Source organism: Macaca nemestrina, chromosome 20 (assembly GCF_043159975.1).
Source record: "Macaca nemestrina isolate mMacNem1 chromosome 20, mMacNem.hap1, whole genome shotgun sequence".
Taxonomy (NCBI): Eukaryota; Metazoa; Chordata; class Mammalia; order Primates; family Cercopithecidae; genus Macaca; species Macaca nemestrina.
In genome coordinates, this window is record NC_092144.1 from 60,708,805 (window position 1) to 60,732,231 (window position 23,427).

Below are 23,427 nucleotides of genomic sequence, written 5' to 3' on the forward strand. Positions count from 1 at the left end.
ACACACATGCAGCATACACTCACTTTTAGACAACGATCCAGAAGGATCAGCCATAAACCAATAATAATGGTTACTTCTAGGGAAGAGATCTAGATGAGAGAGAGGTGACCAAAGAGAATTTTAGCTTTGTCTGTAACACTTTTTTTTAAGAAGCAAGGAAAGTCTTTGCATATATTATTTGCACAATTTAAAAGTAATCTTCTTTTTTTCTTTGCTTTTCTTTTTCTTATTTTATTTTATTTTTTTTGAGATAGGGTCTTGCTCTGTCACCCAGACTGGAGTGCTGTGGCAAGATCATGGCTCACTGCAGCTTCAAACTCCTGGGCTCAAGTAATCCTCTTACCTCAGACTCCCCAGTAGCTGGGACTACAGATGCGCGCCACCACGCCCAGCTAATTTTTGCTTTTTTTCTTTTTTATGTAGAGATGGGGTCTTGCCATGTTGTCCAGTTCAGTCTTGAACTCCTGGGCTCAAGTGATCCTCCCACCTCGGCCTCCCAAAGTGCTGGGATTACAGGTGTGAGCCTCTGCGCCCAGCATAAAAATGATTTTATGAAAGGAAGAAACATGTATGAATGCATACATCCATGCATACTATGAACATAAACATAGGGCCTTATTTTAAATGTCCTTCATGGCAGACAGGCCTGAATTCAAATCCTGCTACTGCCACCAGCTAACTGTGTCACTTGACAAGTCCATTCTTTCATTTGGAACCTCTATTTCCTCATATGTATAATGGGGATACTCATTTATATTTAATAGGGTTGTCATCAAAGTAAATTATAATGTTTGTAAAGTTCCAAGAGCAGGCTGGGCATGGTGGCTCATGCCTGTAATCCCAGCACTTTGGGAAGCTGAGGTGAGTGAATCACCTGAGGTCAGGAGTTCGAGACCAGCCTGGGCAACATGGTGAAACCCCGTCTCTACCAAAAATACAAAAATTAGCTGGGTATGGTGGTGGGCACCTGCAATATCAGCTACTCGGGAGGCTGAGGCAGGAGAATTACTTGAACCCCAGAGGCGGAGGTTGCAGTGAGCTGAGATCATGCCACTGCACTCCAGTCTGGGTGATAGAGTGAGATTCTGTCTCAAAAAAAAAAAAAAAAAGTTCCAAGAGCAGTGTCTGACAAGTAGTGTATGTTCAATTAAATACGAATTCCCTTCCTTTCCCTTCCACTTCTCAATCCCTGCTGACTCTAACCTTGCTCCTAAGCCATGAGTCATGCTGTGGTGACTATTTCGTAGGTGCCTCCTTAGCACATACATTCCCTAGGGTAGGCGGAATAATTGCTCCCCAAAGATGTCCTCATCCCCAGAGCCCGTGAATATGTTTGATTACATAGCAAAGAGGAAGTAAGGCAGCTGGCGGAATTAAGGTTGCTAATCAGCTGACGTTAAGATAGGGAAAGTAGGACGGGCCCGGTGGCTCACTTCTGTGATCCCAGCACTGTGGGAGGCGAAGGCAGGCAGATCATGAGGTCAGGAGATCAAGACCATCCTGGCTAACATGGTGAAACCCCGTCTCCACTAAAAACACAAAAAATTAGCCAGACATGGTGGTACACGCCTGTACTCCCAGCTACTTGGGAGGCTGAGGCAGGAGAATCGCTTGGACCTGGGAGGCGGAGGTTGCAGTGAGCTGAGATCGTGCCACTGCCCTCCAGCCTGAGCGACAGAGCAAGATTCCATCAAAAACAAACAAACAAACAAAAAAAGATAAGGAAAGTATCCTGGAGTACACAGGCACAGGCATGCCCTTTGCAGTCAGAATCCTTCCAAGTGGAAGAGGGAGACCAGAAGGGAAGAATCAGAAAAACATGTGGGACCCTGGAAGCAGGGTTAGAAAAATGCTACACTGCTGACTTTGAAAATGGAAGGTGCTATCGGCCACGACAGCCTTTAGAAACTGGAAAGGCTGAAATTGAACAGATTTGCCCCTAGAGCCTCCAGAAAAAATGCAACCCTGCTGCCATCTTGATTTTAGCCCAATGAGACCCACGTTGGACTTCTGAACTACAGAACTGTAAGATAATGAATTTGCACCAGATGGCCGGGCTCGGTGGCTCATGCCTGTAATCCCAGCACTTTGGGAGGCTGAGGTGGGCAGATCACCTGAGGTCAGGAGTTCGAGACCAACCTGGCCAACATGGTGAAACCCTGTCGCTATTAAAATACAAAATTTAGCCAGGCGTGGTGGTGGGTGCCTGTAATTCCAGCTACTTTGGAGGTTGAGGCAGAAGAATTGCTTGAACCCGGGAGGCAGAGGTTGCAGTGAGCCGAGATTGTGCCATTGCACTCCAGCCTAGGCAAGAAGAGCGAGACTCTGTCTCAAAAAAAAAAAAAAAATTGCATTGTTTTAAGTCACTAAGTTTGTGGTAATTTGCTATGGTGGCAACAAAAAACAATGCAACTTTGTGTGTGTGTGTGTGTGTGCGTGTGTGTGAGACAGGGTCTCAACTCTGTCACCCAGGCTGGGGTGCCGTGGTGCCATCTCAGCTCACTTCAACCTCTGCCTCGCTGGCTCAAGCAATCCTCCCACCTCAGCCTCCCGAGTAACTAGGACCACAGACACACACACTAACATGCCCAGCTAATTTCTGCATTTTTTGTAGAGATTGGGTTTTGCCATGTTGCCCAAGCTGGTCTCAAACTCCTGGGCTCAAATGATCCACCCACCTCAGTCTCCCAAAATGCTGGGATTACAGGGGTGAGTCACCGCGCCCCGCCCAATGCAACCTTTGATTCCTACAAAGGCATCTCTATTTTTGGTTGCAGAACCACTCTTCTCTCCAAATAACCCATGTGTGCTTCCTGGAGATATCTCTTTGGATACACTGGGTCCTCTCAGATTCAGAGGACCCAGACTTGGTTAATCAGAGAATTTACAATCTCTGGCCATATCGACTGGTTCAAAGATGGTCACGTGAGCAAAACTGGGCCAAAGCACAGAATTAAGCCAAAGTTGCTAAGGGGGTTGGATGTGAGCCTGACGATACTGATGGTCATATTTCCAGCATGAGGGAACAGCCTATGTGAAGACGACTCAGAGGGAATGAGGACTCAGAGATGCAGAGGCACATTCCCCACGACATCGTTTGAGTGCCTGGATCTAGTCCTGCCTGAAGTTCTAGGCTAGCCATGACTTTTCAGCTACATGAGGCAATACATTCAATGAATCTCCCACAATTTTTTTTTTTTTTTTTTTTTGAGACAGACTCTCACTCTATCACCCAGGTTGGAATGCAGTGGCACGATTTGAGCTCACTGTAACCTCTGCCTCCTAGGTTCAAGCGAGTCTCCTGCCTCAGCCTCCCGAGTAACTGGGACTGCAGGCACACACCACCACTCCTGGCTAATTTTTTTTTATTTTTATTTTTAGTAGAGATAGGGGCCAGGCTGGTCTCGAACTCCTGACCTCCAGCGATCTGCCCACGTCAGCCTCCCAAAGTGCTGGGATTACAGGTGTGAGTCACCATGCCTGGCCATGAACCCCCTTTTTAAAATTCAGCCAATTTGAATTGGGGTCTGTCCTTTGCAAGTGGACTAACCCTTTGAAAATCTGATGACAGCTATACATTTTTTTTCCCTTGAGAAAAACGCATGCGGACAAACCTTTATATACAATTTCAGGGAAACTTCTGACCCCTGCAGTCAGGCCCCAGGTTATGAAGTCCTGCTGTGTTCCAAGCTGTATCACCAGCAAGGCATCAAAAAAGAGAGAAGAGACAGGGTATCTTCAGGGAGCCCGGGATGCCCAGTCCCTCCCTCCAATCCTGAAGAGGAGTTTTGATGTAGGTCATAAACCACTGGATCAAGGAATGAAAGGTGGGAGTTCTCTGTGGGAGGCATAAAAAGGCTCTTTGCGATCACTTCACTCAGCCTTTTTGAGAGAATCTCTCAGCCCTACTTTTGGAATCTACTGAGCAGGGGGCATAAGATGGGGGACAGCCTCTCTTGGATCTCCTTTCTGGATTATGTTTCTCTCTTTCCCCTCTTTCCACACTTGGAAGAACCCAAGATCAGAGTGACACAGTGAGTGCCCAAGATACACAGCAAAGATATGAAGCGGGTTTTGAATTCTGGCCTCGTTAGCTCTTTTACACATAGAAGGTCTTTCTTTTTCTTTCTTTTCTTTTTTTTTTTTTTTTTTTTTTTTTGAAGTTAAGAGTGGAGGTTTAATAGGTGAAAGAAAGAGAAAAGCTCTCTCTCTTGCAGAAAGGGAGGGGCTCCCAAATGGGTCTTCCGGTTCCGTGGTGAAATGAACGGGGTTTTATAGGCGAGCCTGGGGAGGTGGTGTTTGATTTACATAGAGGACGAGAGATTGGTGGGACCAGGTGTACCATTTGCATAGCGTGCGAAGGAGCTGGCTGCTCCCACCTTCATCTTTTATCATGCAGATGGGTTCTCTACCTGGCCGGCACCTTTTTTTGTTTGTTTGAGACAGAGTCTCCCTGTGTCGCCAGGCTGGAGTGCAGTGGCCCCATCTCGGCTCACTGCAACCTTCGCCTCCCAGGTTCGAGAGATTCCCGTGCCTCAGCCTCCCGAGTAGCTGGGATTACAGGTATGCACCACTACGCCCGGCTAATTTTTTGTATTTTAGTAGAGACGGCGTTTCACCATGTTGGCCAGGATGGTCTAGGTATCCTGACCTCATGATCCACCCGCCTCTGCCTCCCAAAGTGCTGGGATTACAGGCGTGAGCCCCCGCGCCTGACCTGCCTGCTTCTTTACTGTACACGTGGTCGACAAAGAAAAGGAAAGATAGAGCCTCCATGTTGAACATGCCTGGTCCCCAGGTAGCTTTTTCCTATTGGCACAGCTGCCTGCATTCACCCGAACAAGCTTCTAGCTTGCTTTACATAGAGTCTTTCAATGGCTTCCCTTTCCTCTTAGAATACGAAAGCAGGCTCTCACTGTGGCCGCTGGGCCTTATAAAATTTGTCCCTTGTCTCTATGCCTTCTTTTGGAGTCCCTCTCGCTGTCATTCATTAGGCTCCTTCGAGCCATGTTGGTTTTCTGTCTGTTCCTCAAATGTGCCAAACATGCTCCTTTGTCCCTGCTCCTCCCTGTGCCTACAGCCAATGCCAGACAACCCAAGATGCAGACCACGACGTGCTCCAGAAACCCGCAAAGTGTGGGCTCGCCCAAATTCTTTCTTGAAAAACGTTTCATATTGTAAAGAAGTCATCATGGGAAAAAACAAAATGTAGATTCCCTTTTTGGCCTATCATACTCTCCTTGTCAGATTCTGGTATTAAAGTTAGGCCAGCTGGATTTTCTGGCTGGTTGCTCCTCCTCCTCCTCCTCCTCCTTCTTTCTTCTTTCCCTCCCTCCCTCCCTTCCTTCCTTCCTTCCTTCCTTCTTTCCTTCCTCCCTCCCTTCCCTCCTCCCTTCCTTCCTGCCCTCCTTCCCTCTTCCCTCCTCTCTTCCTTCCTTCCTTCTTCCTTCCCTTCCTCCCTCCCTCCATTCCTTCCTTCCTGCCCTCCTGCCCTCCCGCCCTCCCTTCCTTCCTTCCTTCCTTCCTTCTTTTTTCTTCTTTTTTTTTTTTTTTTTGAGACGGAGTCTCGCTCTGTCACCCAGGCTGGAGTGCAGTGGCCGGATCTCAGCTCACTGCAAGCTCCGCCTCCCGGGTTTACGCCATTCTCCTGCCTCAGCCTCCCGAGTAGCTGGGACTACAGGTGCCGCCACCTCGCCCGGCTAGTTTTTTGTATTTTTTAGTAGACAGGGTTTCACCGTGTTCGCCAGGATGGTCTCGATCTCCTGACCTCGTGATCCGCCCGTCTCGGCCTCCCAAAGTGCTGGGATTACAGGCTTGAGCCACCGCTCCCGGCCTCTTCATTTCTTCAAGACAGAGTCTCTCTGTCGCCCAGGCTGGAGTGCAGTGGCGTAATCTCGGCACACTGCAACCTCTGCCGCCTGCAATCAAGCGATTCTTTTGCCTCATCCAGCATAGCTGGGATCACAGGCATGTGCTACTGTGCCTGGCTAATTTTTGTATTTTGAGTAGAGATGGGGTTTCATCATGTTGGTCAGGCTGGTCTCGAACTCCTGACCTTGTGATCTGCCTGCCATGGCCTCCCAAAGTGCTGGGATTACAGGTGTGAGCCACCGCGCCCAGGTGGTTAGTGATTAGTGATCTTTGATGTTGCTATTGTAATTGTTTTGGGATGCCATGAACCACATCCATATCAGATGGTGAACTTAATCTGTAAATGTTGTGTGTGTTGTGACTTTTATACCAACTGGCTTTTCCCTTGTCTTTCTCCCTCTCCTTGGGCCTCCTCATTTCCTGAGACACAACAGTATTAAAATTAGGCCAACTGATAACTCTACAGTGGCCTCTAAGCATTTAAGTGAAAGGAAGAGTCACATGTCTTTTACTTTATATCAAAAGCTAAAAATGATTAAGTTCAGCGAGGAGGGCAAGTTAGAAGCTGAGACAGGCCAAAGGCAAGACCTCTTGCCTTTAGCCAAGGTGGAAATGCGAAGGAAAAGTTCTTGAAGGAAATGAAACGCGTTACTCCAGTGAATGGATGAATCATAAGAAAGCCAAACAGCCTTATTGCTGATATGAAGAAAGTTTTCGTGGTCTGGATAGAAGATCAAAACCAGCCACGGTTTTTCCCTAAGCCAAAGCCTAATCCAGAGCAAGGCCTTAACTCTCTTCAATTCTACGAAGGCTAAGAGAGGTAAGGAAGCTGCAGAAGAAAAGTTGGAAGCTAGCAAAGGTTGGTTCATGAGGTTTAAGGAAAGAAGCCATCTCTATAATATAGAAGTGCAAGGTGAGGCCAGGCGCGGTGGCTCGTGCCTGTAATCCCAGGACTTTGGGAGGCTAAGGTGGGTGGATCACGAGGTCAGGAGTTTCAGACCAGCCTGGCCAACATGGTGAAACACTGTCTCTACTAAGAATACAAAAATTAGCTGGGCATGGTGGCATGCACCTGTAATCCCAGCTACTTGGGAGGCTGAGGCAGGAAAATTACTTGAACCCAGGAGACGGAGATTGCAGTGAGCTGAGATTGCACCACTGCACTCCAGCCTGGGCAACGGAGTGAGACTCTGTCTCAGGAAAAGAAAAAAAAAAAAAAAAAAAAAAAAAGAAGTGCAAGGTGAAGCAGCAAGTGCTGATGGAGAAGCTGCAGAAAGTTATCCAGAAGGCTTAGCTAAGATAATCGATGAAGGCAGCTATACTAAACAACAGATTTTCAATGTACATGAAACAGCCTACAGCCTTCTATGAAAAGAACATGCCATTTAGGGCTTTTATAGCTGGAGAGGAAAATTCAATACTTGGCTTCAAAGTTCCAAAGGACAGTCTGACTCTTTTTAGGGGTTGATGCAGCTGATGACTTTAATCGAAGCCAATGCTCATTTGCCATTCTGAAAATTCTAGGGCCCTTAAGAATTTTGCAAAATCTACTAGGCCTATGCTCAAGAAATAGAACAACAAAGCTTGAATACAACACATCTGTTTACTTCATGGTTTACTGAATATTTTAAGCCCATTCTTGAGATCTGCTCAAAAAAAATTATTTCTTTCCAAATATTACTGCTCATTAACAATATATCTGGTCACGCAAGAGCTCTGACGGAGAGGTACAAGATTAGAGTTGGCCGGGTGCAGCCAGCACTTACACCTGCAATCCCAGCACTTTGGGAGGCCAAGATGGGCGGATCACGAGGTCAGGAGTTCAAGACCAGCCTGACTAACATGGTGAAGCCATCTCTACTAAAGATACAACAAATTAGCTGGGCATGGTGGCACACACCTGTGATCCCAGCTACTCGGGAGGCTGAGAGGCAGGAGAATCGCTTGAGCCTGGGAGGTGGAGGTTGCAGTGAGCCGAGAATCTGCCATTGCACTCCAGCCTGGGTGACAGAGTGACACTCTGTCTCAAAAAAAAAAAAAAAGAAAGAAAAAGAAAATTAGTGTAATTTTCATGCCTGTTAACACAACATAACTTTTACAGCCCATGCATCAAGAAGTAATTTTAATTTTCACGTCTTATTATTTCAGAAATATAATTTATAAGGGCATGGCTGCCATAGATAGTGATTTCTTTGATGGATCTGGTCAAAGTCAATTGGAAACCTTCTGGAAAGGATTCACCACTCTAGATGCCATTAAGAACATTTGTGATTCATGGGAGGAGGTCCAAAATCAACGTTAACAGGAGTTTGAAAGAAGTTGATTCCAGCTGTCATGATGACTTTGAGAGAAGTTCAAGACCTCAGTGGAAAAAGTCACAGCAGATGTGTTGGAAATAGCAAGGGAACTGGAATTTGAAGTAGAGCCTGAAGATTCTACTACTGAATTGACTGAATTTTGGCAATCTCATAATGAAATTTGAACACGTGAAGAGTTGCTCCTTATGGATGAGGAAAAAAAGTGGTTTCTTTTTTTTTTTTTTTCTTTTGAGATGGAGTCTTGCCCTGTCACCCAGGCTGGAGTGCAGTGGTGTGATCTTGGCTCATTGCAACCTCCACCTCCTGGTTTCAAGCGATTCTCCTGCCTCAGCCTCCTGACTAGCTGGGATTACAGATGCACACCACCCTGCTAATTTTTGTATTTTTAGTAGAGAAGGGGTTTCACCATGTTGGTCAGGCAGTTCTCAAACTTCTGACCTCGTGATCTGCCCGCCTTGGCCTCCCAAAGTGCTAGGGTTACAGATGTGAGCCACTGTGCCGGCCAAGAAAGCGGTTTCTTGAGATGGAGTCTACTCCTGGTAAAGATGCTGTGAACCCTGTTGAAATGACAAACAAAATATTTAGAATATTACATAAACTTAGTTGATAAAGCAATGGCAGGGTTTAAGAGGACTGACTCCAATTTTAAAACAAATTCTACTGTGGGTAAAATGCTATCAAACAGCATGCATACATATGTATGTACGTATGTATAGAACAATCGGAACATGTCGACATCATTCTTGAAATATATTTTCACTGGCTGGGCATGGTGACTCATGCCTGTAATTCTAGCACTTTGGGAGGCCGAGGCTGGTGCATCGCTTGAGCTCAGGAGTTCAAGACCAGCCTGGCCAACATGGTGAAACCCTGTCTCTATTAAAAATACAAAAATTAGCCGAGCATGGTGGCGCACATGCCTGTAGTCCCAGCTACTCAGGAGGCTGAGGCAGGAGAATTGCTTAAACTCAGGAGGCAGAGGTTGCAGTGAGCTGGGATCATGCCATTGCACTCCAGCCTGGGTGACAGAGTGAGACTCCATCTCAAAAAATATATGTATATATACATATTTTACTAGATATTAAATTGATAGTTATTTTCTATCAGCACATTGATCTTATTCTAGATTCCATTGTTACTCTTATGTCAGTTGTTATACAAATTACTTATTTTTTAAAAAGCCAATCCAATTTAGCAGTGGGGGTTGTATAACAACTTGCAGTGAATTTCTTTTTTAAGACAAGGTCTCACTCTATTGCCAAGGCTAGGGTGCAGTGGTGCAGTCACGGCTTACTGCAGCCGTGACCACTTGGGCTCAAATGATTCTCCTGCCTCAGCCTCCTAAGTGAGTAGCTGGGACTACGGCTGTGCCACCATGCCTGACTAAGATTTTTTAAAAATTTTTGGGCCGGGCGCGGTGGCTCAAGCCTGTAATCCCAGCACTTTGGGAGGCCGAGACGGGCGGATCACGAGGTCAGGAGATCGAGACCATCCTGGCTAACACGGTGAAACCCCGTCTCTACTAAAAAAATACAAAAAACTAGCCGGGCGAGGTGGCGGGCGCCTGTAGTCCCAGCTACTCGGGAGGCTGAGGCAGGAGAATGGTCTAAACCCGGGAGGCGGAGCTTGCAGTGAGCTGAGATCCGGCCACTGCACTCCAGCCTGGGCGACAGAGCAAGACTCTGTCTCAAAAAAAAAAAAAAAAAAAAAAAAATTTGTAGAGACAGTCTTGCTATGTTGCCTAGTTTGGTCTCAAACTCCTGGCCTTAAGCAATCCTCCTGCCTCAGAGGCTTCCCAGAGTGCTGGGATAATAGATGTGAGGCACACCACACCTGGCCCTCCAACTATTGATCTTTGAAAGGACATCTGTCTTTTTTCTCTAGCTGCTGTTGAGATCTCTTTGTCTTTAGTGTTCTGCAAACATACTGTTGCGGGTGCAACTGCTGGGGCCGGTGTTGCGGGCATTAAAGGAATTTACTGAGACAGTCATAGGTAAAGAAAAGCAGATTTATTAGAGAAAGTATGAAGATACGTTGCAAGATTGCAATGGGCAGCACAGCAGAGAAGTGGCTATTTGCAAAGAGGCAGGAACTAGAGGGATGAGTTTATGCTGCTGAGGTTACATGCAGAGTGAGGTATTTGGGAGCAGGATGTTGTGCCAGCCTGTTGTCTGTAATTAGCCATCTCTCAGAACAATTGTTTTCCCCAACCAACCTGGGACCCCTTCCTTGTTGCTTATTTATTTTGTCAGGACTCCACACATGTTAATACAATGATGTTTCTAAGTGTAGATTTCTTTATACTTATGATTCATTAAGCTTCTTGAATCTTTGAATTAGATTCTCTCCTCAATTTTGGAAAATTTGAAAAATCTGCCATTATTTTCTTAAATATTCTTTCTGCCATATTCTCTTTCTCCCCTCTTTTGGGACTCAGAATAAATATAGATAAAACTCTTACACTCTACACTCCATGCCACTTAACCTCTTTTACATGTTTCCTGCTTTGTCTCTTATGGTGAATTGTGGATAACTTCTATTGATCTATGTTCTGGTTCACTATGTCTCTACTCAGCTGTTGCTTTTATTTTTAATCCTCTTTTAGAGTTTTTGTCATTTTGAAAGCACCTAGATAATTTTTTATAGTTTCTTGGTCCCTTGCCATTGCAAAACAATGGCAATCTTATATTTTATATGAACAAACCACATTGTTTTATGTCCCTCTGATAGTTCTAAAATCACAAAGATTAGTGGGTCTGTTTATAGTGTCTCTTATTTCTGCTAGTTCTTGCTCCTGGTACTTTGTGTACTTGGTTATATCTGTGTGCTACCCACTTTCCTTGGGGAAAAAATGTTAAAGGAAAATTTAAGGCCTTTAATGAAGATTATTTTCACCAGAGAGAATTCTCTGTGTGTTGTCATCAAGAGCTTAAAAATACTTCCCGTTGGGGACTTTAAGTCCACAACTTGAGGTCTTTTGGACCACCCATGGAATAGGCTGCCAAGTAACAAACTAGGGCCAATTTACTTCTAGTTCCCCCTTACCCTGGAGGCATAGCCATTGCTTTCTCAGCTCAATGTGGACTCCCCACCTTGGTGGGTCCTAGAATTTTTTTTTTTTTTTTTTTTTTGTATTCCTTTCATCTAAGAAGCCATCCAAATAAAAGTTTAAATTTGCCAGGGTTATAAAATTCCCTTAGGGTAGAAGTACTCTGATTACTTCTCTGAGTTCCCAATTTTCTATCAGTTACAGCCTGATAAATCCTGTGAGCCTTCAGTGGTTTTTTTGTTTGTTTGTTTTGTTTTTTTTTTTTAAGTTACAGAAATTCTTTTAGAGACAGGGTCTTACCCAGGCTGGAATGCAGTGGCTATTCACAAGCATATTCATTGTGCACTACAGCCTCGAACTCCTGGCCTCGAGGGGTCCTCCTGCCTCAGCCTCCTAGGTAGCTGGAACTACAGGCACAGGCCACCGTGCCAGCGCAATGCTTTCAAGATTTAAAAAAATGCATCCAACATTTTTAGTTGCTTTTAGTGGGAATGTTGGTCTGAATAACCTAGCCTGCCATTATCAGCAACCTCAATTACTCTGTCCTCTCATCTTTGCTTAATTTCTCTTCTTAGCACTTAACACTACTTGACATTATATATTTATTTGTCCACCAACCAGGCTGAAAGCTGCGTGGGTGCATGTACTTTGTTTGCTGCTGTCGTCTCCCTGGCACCCAGAATAATGCCTGGCACATAGTGAATACTCAATGGTTGTTGAATGAATGAATGAAAAAAGAAGGATTTTGCTTACTGCTTTGTGCCATGGCCACTGTGGGCCAAAGAAAGAGGACTGGGGGATTCAGAAACATGGTCACAAATCTAGAACCGGTGTCTAGATCTTTCAAATCACAATTCCAAATCAAGGTTACAACTTAACCAAACTGGCAGAAAGAACCTCAAGCATTCTTGGCTTTCAGTACTTCCCAGGTTTAGGTACTGAGGGGAGTGGCAGGTCTCAGCTGCCCACGGGTTTGTAGGTCCCTGTCATGCTCTCTGGGTCTTTGCTCAGTCCGCCCATCTTTGCTTTTGTCCTCACCCCTTAGCAAGTCTCAGACAGCTCTGACCCTCTCATTTCCTTTCTTTGCCCTTTCTCTCTATTCATCTCTGTGACTCAGTCTCTGTGCCCTTATCTTTCTCTGGTGGGTCTCGATCATGTTCTTCCTGTCACTCTCCTCCCCTGTAAGATACAATTCTGTTTCTGACTCTGCCCGCACCCCTAATCTCTAGCTGTAGGATGTCTGACAAGCCATCTTCCATCTACCCCCCACCCCCGTCTTGCCTCATGCTTTTTCTTTTTCTGTCACCCCCTTTTTATGTTACCATCCCTTCTGTCTGACATCATGCTCTCTGCCTCTGTATCTTCACCTCTCTCTGTGTCACTGAATGGGCTCTGTTATGCTCATCCTGGTAGCATCACCATGACTGCCCTGCACTCAGTCTGTGCATTCTGTTGCCGTTCCCTCTGGCTCTGTCTCCTCCCACTCTGAATCCTCCATCTCTGTCCCTTGCTCAGCTTGTCTCCTCTATTTCTGTCAGAGCCTCTTTCTCTGACTTCTACCTTCTATCTCCGTCTCTGTCCCCTCAACTTCTGTTCCACTTCTCTCCTTGCTCTCTCCTCTCTTCTTTTTCTCTTTCTTTTCTTTCTTTCTTGCTCTTTCTTTCCCTCCCTCCCTCTTTCTTTCTTTCTTTTCTTCTTTTTCTTTTTTTTAAGACAGAGTCTCACTCTGTTGCCCAGATGAGGCTGGAATGCAGTGGCACGAACACCACTCATTGCAGCCTCCAACTTGCAGGCTCTAGTGATCCTCCCACCTCAGCCTCCCAGGTAGCTAGGACCACAGATGTGCGTGCGCCACCATTACCACGCCTGGCTAATTTTAAACATTTTTTGTAGGGACAGGGTCTCCCTTTGTTGCCCACGTTGGAGGGCAGTGGCATCATCATAGCTTACTGCAGCCTTGATGTCCCTGGCTCAAGTGATCCTCCTGCCTCAGTCTCCCGAATAGCGGAGACTACAGGCGCACAACACCATGCTCAGCTAACTTTTATATGTTTTTTTGTAGAGACAGGGTTTTGCCATGTTGGCCAGGTTGGTCTTGAACTCCTGACCTCAAGTGATCTGCCCACCTCCGCCTCCCAAAGTGCTGGCATTACAGGCATGAGCCACCGTGCCCGGCCTGTCTTTGCTATTTGCCAGCAGCTCTCTGTCCACTCTGTGCACTCCTAATCTAGTATTGTTTCTTGAATCTCTGATATTGACACCATTATCTCTGCCCAATCCATCTGAGTTTGTTCTCTTTGCGTCACTCGCTGTTGCCTCCAACTTTGTCTCTGGTACCATCTCCATTTTTGTCACTTTTCCCTGTATCACTTCTGTTATCTCTGCCATCTCTCTATCACTGTCCACTATATCTTTATAGCCTCTGGGTCTCTGTCTTCTCTGTCTCTATGGCTGTCACCTTCTCTATGTCTGCCACATCCCCTTATCTCTTTCTCCCCTATCACTATCCCTTAGTCTCTGTCCCTTCTGTCACAGTCCTCCCTGTTTCTATTACCATCCTCTTGGTCTCTCTCCCATCTTCCTCCTTTCTCTTCTTTCCTCCTCCTCCTTCTTCTTCTTCCTCCTCTTCTCTCTCCCCGCCCCCCCCCCCCGGCTTGCTCCCTTTGTTTCTTTTGTTTTGTTTTGTTTTTTCTCTTGGAGTCTCACCCTATTGCCCAGGTTGGATTGCAGTGACACAACCTCAAGTCACTGCAACCTTTGCCTCCCGGGTTCAAGCAATTCTCCTTCCTGCCTCAGCCTCTCGAGTAGCTGGGACTCTCGAGTAGTAGAGAATACAGGTGCCCGCCACCAGGCCGGCCTAATTTTTGTATTTTTAGTAGAGATGGGGTATGACCATGTTGGCCAGGATGGTCTCAAACTTCTGGCCTTAAGTGATCCTCCTACCTTGACCTCCCAAAGTGTTGGGATTACAGGCGTGAGCCACCGTGCCCGGTCTTCTTTCCTGTCTTTCTTAGACCTGGTGATCTCTCTCCTGGCCCCTGGAGTCTTTGTCGCTGTCCCGTCTCCAGTTTGTTCCCATCTGATTCACTGTCTTCTCTCTCTGGTCGTCTCCCCTTTGCCTCGGACTGTATCCTCTTAGTCGCTGTTGATCCCACTTCTGTACTGTCTTCACTGCTGTCTTCTCCTTGTCCTGTCGCCATCCCCATCCCCTGCCTCAGTCCCCTGTGCCACCAGGCGCTCCACCTGTGACCGTGGAGTCTTTTTCTGTCCCCTCCGTCTCTGTCACACTCCCTCTTGTCACTCCTGGTCAGAAGCCCTGTCTCCTTCGCCTCAGGGGCCTTCCCCGTCTCCTTCTCTTCCTGTCATCCCAGGCTTCTTCCCAGCGTCCTTCCTTCCTTCTCCGAATCGTCCTCTGCTCCTCTGGGTTTGCGTCTGTTGGGGGGCTCTGCCCCTGGGAGTTGTTTCCTCCACTCAGTCTCTGGATGTTTTCTAGGGGGCCACATCCTCTTCTAGGCCTGTCCTGGGGCAGAGGGGCCACCTCGAGGTCCATCAGTCAGTCTGACCATCTCCTTAGAACCTCACACCTCTCGCCTTACGTTGCCTGGCCTCACGCCCTTTCCCGCCTTTTATCTCTCCTTTCAGAATTAAAAAAAAAAAAAAAGACAGTCGGAAGCATCAGCGCATGCACCACCACTCTGGAACAGTGCGCACGGCCGGCCTGCGGGCTCACGGGAGCTCACCGGAACTCACGCGCGAGCTCACGTGCTGAGGCCGTGGGCTCGGCGACTAGTGACGTCATGGAGGCTTGTCCCTGCCTTATTGGCTGCCTTCGACCAGCACGCGCTTGCTGGAGTAGACGGCCACGCATTGCCAAGCGCCAGGGGGCGCTCCGCGCTAGACCTCACTGACCCTGGGAACCCTATAGAGACTCGTGTCATCGTGGCAACCCTGCCCTACTTAATTGGATACCTGCTCGCCTTCGTTGGATCCACTACTCTGATTGGATGCCTGGCAAGTCAAGGTCTGTATATAATTGGATCCCTGGAAATTTGGATCTTCCCTACCTTTCGCATTTCTCTTACGGATTTCTTCCTCAAGCACTGGGGATGTGGAGATAGAAAGTAACTTGAGTCTCCGTGTGGGAATGAGGGGTGTTGGACACGGCACGGGAACCCGGCCCGAAGCAGCAGACCCAACTGAATGCTCTCTCTCTCAGACACAGGTCCCTTTCCTCCCTCCAAGGGGTGCCGTGGAACGCAGGGCCCTCTCTGGCCCTGGGGACTGGGTGACGTCAGGGGTGAGCCTCTTGCGATTGGCTACATCGCTCTGGGTAAGACCAAAGGGAAGAAAGGAGACCGTAGGTCCCCGGAGCCGCGGTGGCTCAGGCCGGTTGCTCTGGCACTCGGGGAGGCGAGGCTACATGTTCGAGGCCAACCTGGTCAACATTGATTGAAAAAAAAAAAAACTTTTATTTTCCCGTATATAACAACAAAACATAAAGGGAGAATGTCTTCATAGGAAGAAATGGCGTCTTCCTAAGTGTTCTTAAATTACTTCAATATATCTTTTTTTTTTTTTTCTTTTTGGGACAGAGCCTTGCTCTGTTCCCCAGGCTGGAGTGCAGTCGTGTGGTCTTGGCTCACTGCAACTTCTGCCTCCTGAATTCAAGCGAATCTCCTGTCTCAGCCTCCCGAGTAGCTGGGATTACAGGTGCACGCAACTGCGCCCAGCTAATTTTTGTATTTTTAGTAGAGACAGCCATGTTGACGAAGCTGGTCTCGAACTTCTGGCCTCAAGAGATCCTCGTCCTCCCAAAGTGCTGGGATTACACAGGTGTGTCACCACGCCCGGCCATCTCTCCCATCTTTCTTAGACCCCTTGATCTCTGTCCTGGCCCTTGGGATCTTTGTCTTCGTCCCCTCTCTAGTTCGCGCCCATCCCATTCACTGTCTTCTCTCTCTGGTCCTCTCCCCTTTGCCTCGGACTATATCCTCTTCGTCGCTGTTGATTCCACTTCTGCGTTGTCCTCACTGCTATCTTCTCCCAGTCCTGTTGCCGTCCCCCTCCTCTGCCTCAGTCCCCTGTGCCGTTGGGCGCTCCACTGGTGACTGTAGAGTCTTTTTCTGTCCCCTCCGTCTCTGTCACACCCCCTCTTGTCGCTCCTGGTCGGAGGCCCTGTCTCCCTCGCCTGAGGGCTCTTCCTCGTCTCCTTCTCTTCCTGTCATCCCTAGCTCCTTCCCAGCGTCTTTCCTTCTTTCTCCTAATCGTCCCCTGTTCCTCTGGGTTTGCGCCTGTTGGGGGCTCTGCCCCTGGGAGCTGTTTCTTCCACTCAGTCTTTAGATGTTTTCTAGGGGGCCACATCCTCTTCTAGGCCCTTCCTGGGGCACAGGGGCCATCTTGAGGTCCATCAGTCAGTCTGACCATCTCCTTAGAACCTCGAGCCCTTCGCCTCGCCTAGGCTCCCCTCACACCCTTTCCCGCCCTTTATCTCTGCCTTCAGAATTAAAAAAGAAAAAGAAAAAAAAAAAAAAAAAGACAGTCGGAAGCATCAGCGCATGCGCCCCAATCACCACTCTGGAACAGGCGCGCGCAGCCGTCCTGCAGGGTCGCGGGAGCTCACGGGAACTCACGCGCGAGCTCACCCGCTGCGGCGGCCAGCTCGGCAACTAGTGACGTCACGGAGGCTTGTCCCTGCCTTATTGGCTGCCTTCGACCAGCACGCGCTTGCTGGAGTAGACGGCCACGCCTTGCCATGCGCCAGGGGGCGCTCGGCGCTACAGCTCGCAGACCATGGGAACTGTATAGAGACTCGCGTCATTATGGCAACCCTGCCCTACCTAATTGGATACCTGCTCCAGTTAGTTGGATCCACCACTCTGATTGGATGCCTGGCCAGTCAAGGTTTGTATATAATTGGATGCCTGGAAATTTAGATCTTCCCTACCTTTTGCAATTCTCTTAGCCAGATTTCTTCCTCAAGCACTGGGGATGTGGAGATGGAAAGTAACTTGAGTCTCCGTGTGGGAGTAAGAGTGTTGGACACGGCATGGGAACTCGATCTGAGTCAGCGGACCCAATTGAATGCTCTCTCTCAGACACAGGTCCTTTTCCTCCCTCCAAGGGGTGCCATGGAACGCAGGGCCCTCTCTGGCCCAGGGGACTGGGTGACGTCAGGGGTGAGCCTCTCATGATTGGCTACATCGCTCTGCGTAAGACCAAAGGGAAGAAAGGAGCTCCCGGGAGCCGCGGTGGCTCAGGCTGGTTGCCCTGGCACGCGAGGAGGCGAGGCTACCCGTTCGAAGCCAACCTAGTCAACACTGATTTAAAAAAACTTTTATTTTTCCATATATAACAAAACATAAAGGATGTCTTCATATATATATGTATATATGCACATATATATACACGTGTGTGTGTGTGTGTATATACTTGAGACAGAGTCTTGCTCTGTTGCCCAGGCGGGAGTGCAGTGGTGTGATCTCGGCTCACTGCAACCTTCTCCACCTAGGTTCAAGCGAGTCTCCTGTTTCAGCCTCCCGAGTAGCTGGGATTACAGGCGCACACCACCTCGCTCAGCTAATTTTTGTATTTTTAGTAGAGATGGAGTTTCACCATGTTGACGAGGCTGGTCTCGAACTTCTGGCCTCAAGAGATCTTCCCCCTTGTCCTCCCAAAGTGCTGGGATTACAGGGGTGTGTCACCGCACCTGGCAGTATCTCCCATCTTTCTTAGACCCCTTGATCTCTGTCCTGGCCCTTGGGATCTTTGTCTTCGTCCCCTCTCTAGTTTGGTCCCATCTGACTCACTGTCTTCTCTCTCTGGTCCTCCCCCCTTTGCCTCGGACTGTATCCTCTTTTTCGCTGTTGATCCCACTTCTGCACTGCCCTTGCTGCTGTCTTCTCCCAGTCCTGTCACCATCCCCATCCCCTGCCTCAGTCCCCTGTGCCGTCGGGCGCTCCACCTGTGGCTGTGGAGTCTTTTTCTGTCCCCTCCGTCTCTGTCACACTCCCTCTTGTCGCTCCTGGTCAGAGGCCCTGTCTCCCTCGCCTGAGGGCCCTTCCCCATCTCCTTCTCTTCCTCTCATCTCTAGCTTCTTCCCAGCGTCTTTCCTTCCTTCTCTGAATCGTCCTCTGCTCCTCTGGATTTGTGTGTGTTGGGGGCTCTGCCCCTGGGAGCCGATTCCTTCACTCAGTCTCTGTTTTCTAGGGGACCACATCCTCTTCTAGGCCTTTCCTGGGGCACAGGGGCCATGTCGAGGTCCATCAGTCAGTCTGACCATCTCCTTAGAACCTCGAGCCCTTCGCCTCGTCTCTCCTCCCCTCACGCCCTTTCCCGCCCTTTATCTCTGACTTCAGAAATTAAAAAAAGACAGTCGGAAGCATCAGCGCATGCGCCCCAATCACCAGTCTGGAACAGTGCGCGCGGCCGGCCTGCAGACTCGCGGGAGCTCACGGGAACTTACCTGCGAGCTCACACGCTCCGGCGGCCAGCTCGACAACTAGTGACGTCACGGAGGCTTGTCCCTGCCTTGTTGGCTGTCTTCGACCAGCGCGCGCTTGCTGGAGTAGACGGCCACGCCTTGCCAAGCGCCAGGGGGCGCTCCGCGCTAGAGCTCACTGACCCTGGGAACCCTATAGAGACTCCTGTCATCATGGCAACCCTGCCCTACCTAATTGGATACCTGCTCCAGTTCGTTGGATCCACCACTCTGATTGGATGCCTGGCGAGTCAAGGCTTGTATAAATTGGATGCCTGGAAATTTGGATCTTTCCTACCTTTCTCGTATTTCTCTCTTAGCGGGATTTCTTCCTCAAGCACTGGGGATGTGGAGATGGAAAGTGACTTGAGTCGCTGTGGGGGAGTGAGGAGTATTGGACAAGGCTCGAGATCCCGGCCCGAGTCAGCGGACCCAATTGGCTACTCTCTCTCAGATACAGGTCCCTTTCCTCCCGCTAAGGGGCGCCATGGAATGCAGGGCACTCTCTGGCCCAGGGGAATGGGTGCTGTCAGGCGTGAGCCTCTCGTGATTGGCTACATGGCTCCCCGGAAGTTCAAATGGAAGAATTGAGAGCACTTTTCCGGCAGCTTCGGTGGCTCTGTCTGGTTTTCCTGGCGCACAAGCAGGCGATGCTTTGTGTTCGAAGCTAACCTGGGCAAAATTGAAAAAAACACTTTTTTTTTTCATTGTTTCCTACATAACAACAAAACATAAAGGGAGGACTGGACAGGAAGAAATTTCATTTCCAATATAAGTGTTTTTAAATTACTGCAATATATCTTTTGAGATGGAGTCTTGCTCTGTTGCCCAGGGTGGAGTACAGTGGTATGATCTCGTCTCACTGCAACCTCCTCCTCCTGGGTTGAGGAGACTCTCCTGTCTCACCCTGGGGTTACAGGCACACACCACCACATTTGCCTAATTTTTTGTATTTGTAGCTTTTTTTTTTTTTTTTTTTTTTTTTTTTTTTGAGACAGAGTCTTACTCTGTCTCTGAAGCTGGAATGCAGTGGCGCGATCTCGGCTCACTGCAACCTCCGCCTTCCGGGTTCAAGCGATTCACCTGCCTCAGCCTCCCGAGTAGCTGGGGCTACAGGCACGTGCCACCACGCCCAGCTAATTCTTTGTATTTTTAGTAGAGAAGGGGTTTCACTGTGTTAGGATGGTCTCGATCTCCTGGCCTCGTGATCCGCCCACCTTGGCCTCCCAGATTGGTGGGATTACAGGTGTGAACCATCGCTACCTGGCCTTTGGTTTTTAATTTTATTTTTTATTTTGAGACGGAGTCTTGCTCTTTTGCCCAGGCTGGAGTGCAGTGGCGCGATCTCGGCTCACTGCAACCCCCGTCTCCTGGGTTCAAGCAATTATTTTGCCTCAGTGTCCCAAGTAGCTGGGATTACAGGCTTGTGCCACCATATCCGGCTATTTTGTGTGTTTTTAATAGAGACGAGGTTTCACCATGTTGGTCCGGCTGGTCTTCAACTCCTGAACTCAGGTGATCCGCCTGCCTCCGCTTTCCAAAGTGCTGGGCTTCCAGGCGTGAACCACCGTGGCCTGCGTCTTTATCCCTTCTATACTCCATAATCATGCCCCAAGGTGCAGACTGTTATTAGAGTGAACACCTAGGGCAGCCTTAATCCTTATAATGGACACCTGATGTTTTTGCCTGAGTGACATCTGTTATCTCTGATTTTCTTCTTCATTAATAAGTTTTTTTTTTTTTTTTTCCGAGTGGTCTTAGGTTTACAGGAAAAAATAGAATGAAAAGTTCTGAGAATTTGTATATCCCCCTTCATCCATTCATTGCCCCCCATCCCCCATCTCCCCTGTTAACATCTTGTGTTACTGTGCAACCTTTGTTACAATTAATAAGCCAATATTGATACATTATTATTAGCTGAAATCTGTAGTTTACATTAAGGTCCACTCCTTGTGTGATACCTTATACATTCTATAGTTTTTTGTTTTTTTCAGTTTTAAAATCACAGCAAAATTGAGAGGAAAGTCCATAGTTTACATTAAGTTTCTCTTTTAGTGTTTTGTTTTATGGTCTGTGGGTTTGAACAAATTTATAATGACATGTACCCACCATTATAGTATCGTGCAGAGTAGCTTCACTGTCCTAAAACTCGCCTGGGCTCTGCTAATTCATCCTGTCCTCCTCCCAAACACCTAAAAACCACTGATTTTTAAAAAACTGTCTTTATAGTGTTTCCTTTCCCAGAAGGTCATAAAGTTGGAATACCATATGTAGCCATTTCATACTGGCTTCTTTCACTTAACAATATGCATTTGAGGTTCCTCCATATCTTTTCGTGGCTTTTTATAACAGTAATATTCCATTGTATGGCTGTACTGCAGTTTGTTCATCTACTGAAGGACATCTTGGTTGCTTCCAAGTTTTGGCAATTATGTACAGAGTCGCTATGAATATTGTCTTCAGGTTTTTGTGTGGATGTAAGTTTTGAGCTCCTTTGGGTAAATACCAAGGAACATGAGTGCTGTAATATATGGTAAAAGTGTTTAGTTTTGTAAGGAAGTGCCAAATTGTCTTCTAAAGTGGCTGCACCATTTTGCATTACTGCCAGAGGTGAATAAGAGTTCCTGAGGTTCCTCATCCTCATCAGCACTTGGTGTTATTCATGCTTTGGATTTTCACCATTCTAATAGGTGGTTGTCGTATCTCATTGTTGTTTTAATTTGTAATTTCCTAATGACATTTGATGTTGAGCACCATCTTTTTTTTTTTTTTTTTTTGGAGACGGAGTCTTGCTCTGTCGCTGAGGCTGAAGTGCAATGGTATGATCTCGGCTCACCGCAACTTCCACCTCCCGGGTTCAAGTGATTTTCCTGTCTTAGTCTCCTGAGTAGCTGGGATTACAGGCATGCACCACCACGCCTGGCTAATTCTGTATTTTTAGTAGACATGGGGTTTCTCCATGTTGATCAGGCTGGTCTTGAATGCCTGACCTCAGGTGATCTGCCCACTTTGGCCTGTCAAAGTGCTGGTATTACAGGTGTGAGCTACCATGCCCAGACCAAGTACCTTTTATTTATTATTTGTTTGTTTGTCTATTTTAAGAAGCAGGGTTTCTGTTGCCCAGGCTGGAGTACAGTGGTACAATCATAGCTCACTGCCGCCTCCAACTCTTTGATCCTCCTTTTCAGCCTCCCCAGTAACTAGGACTACAGGTGTGTGCCATTACACCTGGCTATTTTTTTACTTCTATTTTTATTATTTTATTTATTTATTTATTTAGAAACAGGGTCTCGCTCTATCATCCAGGCTGGAATGCAGTGGCACTATCTCTGCTGACTGCAACCTCTGTCTCCTGGACTCAAGTGATCCTCCGACCTCAGCCTTCCAAGTAGCTGAGACCACAGGTGTGCACCACCACACCTGGCTAATTTTTCTGTATTTTTCGTAGAAATGGGTTTCACCACATTGCCTGGGCTGGTCTTGACCTCCTGAGCTCAAGGGAATTATCAGCTATGGCCTCCCAAAGTGCTGGGATTGCAGGTGTGAGCCACCGCATCTGACCTTTTTATTTTTAATTTTTGTAGAGATGGAATCTCAGTGTGTTGTCTCGGTTGGTCTGAAACTCTTGGCCTCAAATGATCCTCCTGCCTCAGCCTCCCAAAGTGTTGGGATTACAGGTGGGAGCCACCACACCTGGCCAACTATCTTTTTATTTGCTTGTTAGCCATCTGGATATCTTCTTTGTTGAAGTGTCTGTTTGGATCTGTTGCCTATTTTTAAATTGGGTTGTTTGTTTTCTTATTGTTGAGTTTTAGTTCTTTGTATACTTTGGATACCAGCTTTCTTTTTTCTTTATTTTTTCAGATAAAGTCTTGCTCTGTTGCCCAGGCTGGAGTGCAATGGCGCAATCTCGGCTCACTGGCACCTCTGCCTCCCAGGTTCAAGTGATTCTCTTGCCTCAGCCCCCTGAGTAGCTGGGATTACAGGCATTCACCACCACACCCAGCTAATTTTCGTATTTTTAGTAGAGACAGGGTTTTGCCATGTTGGTCAGGCTGGTCTCAAACTCCTAGCCTCAGGTGATCCCCCCGCCTCGGCCTCCCAAAATGCTGGGATTACAGATGTGAGCCACCATGCCTGGCCTGGATACCAGCTTTTTGTCTGATAGGTGTTTTGAAAAGATTTTCTCACAGTCTATAGTTTCTCTTTTTATTCTCTTAAACATCTAATTTTCCTATCACTCCTCCCCATGCAAAATATACATTTTTTGACTGGACCCTGCCAGGGATCTAAGAGTGAGAACAAGAGTCAGACCTGGCCAATCTGAGTGCTTCATGACCTTGGTTACAATGTGCAATAGTTTGGATGTATGTCCCATCCATTTTTTTTTTTTTTTTTTTTGAGACAGAGTTTTGCTTTGTCACCCAGGCTAGAGTGCAGTTGCACAATCTTGGCTCAGTGCAACCTCCACCTCCTGGGTTCAAGTGACCCTTCTGCCTCTGCCTCCGCCTCCTGAGTAGCTGGGATTACAGGCACACGCCACGCCCAGCTAATTTTTGTATTTTTGGTAGAGACGGGGTTTCCCCATGTTGGCCAAGTTGCCCTCTAAACTTCATTGTTGAAATTTGATCCCCAATGTTGGAGATGGGGTCCTAATGAGAGGTGTTTTGGTCACAGGTGTGGACCTCTCACAAATAGATTAATGCCCTCCC

The 23,427-nt window shown here is 47.5% G+C and overlaps 1 protein-coding gene across 1 annotated transcript; it reads left to right on the forward strand.

The window, feature by feature from the left end:
• Nucleotides 1–1,302: 1,302 nt before the first annotated feature.
• On the forward strand, nt 1,303–19,665 carry LOC112429413 (uncharacterized). Its single transcript, XM_071086208.1, has 4 exons — nt 1,303–1,355; nt 5,081–5,134; nt 14,901–15,259; nt 18,594–19,665. The coding sequence occupies exons 1-4, from the start codon at nt 1,303–1,305 to the stop codon at nt 19,304–19,306; spliced, it is 1,179 nt and encodes a 392-aa protein (XP_070942309.1). The 3' UTR covers nt 19,307–19,665.
• The last annotated feature ends 3,762 nt before the right edge of the window (nt 19,666–23,427 follow it).

What these genes read in the sequence shown, in the direction of transcription:
- LOC112429413 (XM_071086208.1), top strand. Translation starts at nt 1,303, where the DNA reads ATGTCCTCATCCCCAGAGCCCGTGAATATGTTTGATTACATAGCAAAG. An exon ending in GTGCTCCAGAAACCCGCAAA is followed by an intron (nt 5,135 to 14,900) that starts GTGTGGGCTCGC and finishes AAAAAAAAAAAG; the next exon opens with ACAGTCGGAAGCATCAGCGC. An exon ending in TGGATGCCTGGCAAGTCAAG is followed by an intron (nt 15,260 to 18,593) that starts GTCTGTATATAA and finishes CTCTGACTTCAG; the next exon opens with AAATTAAAAAAAGACAGTCG.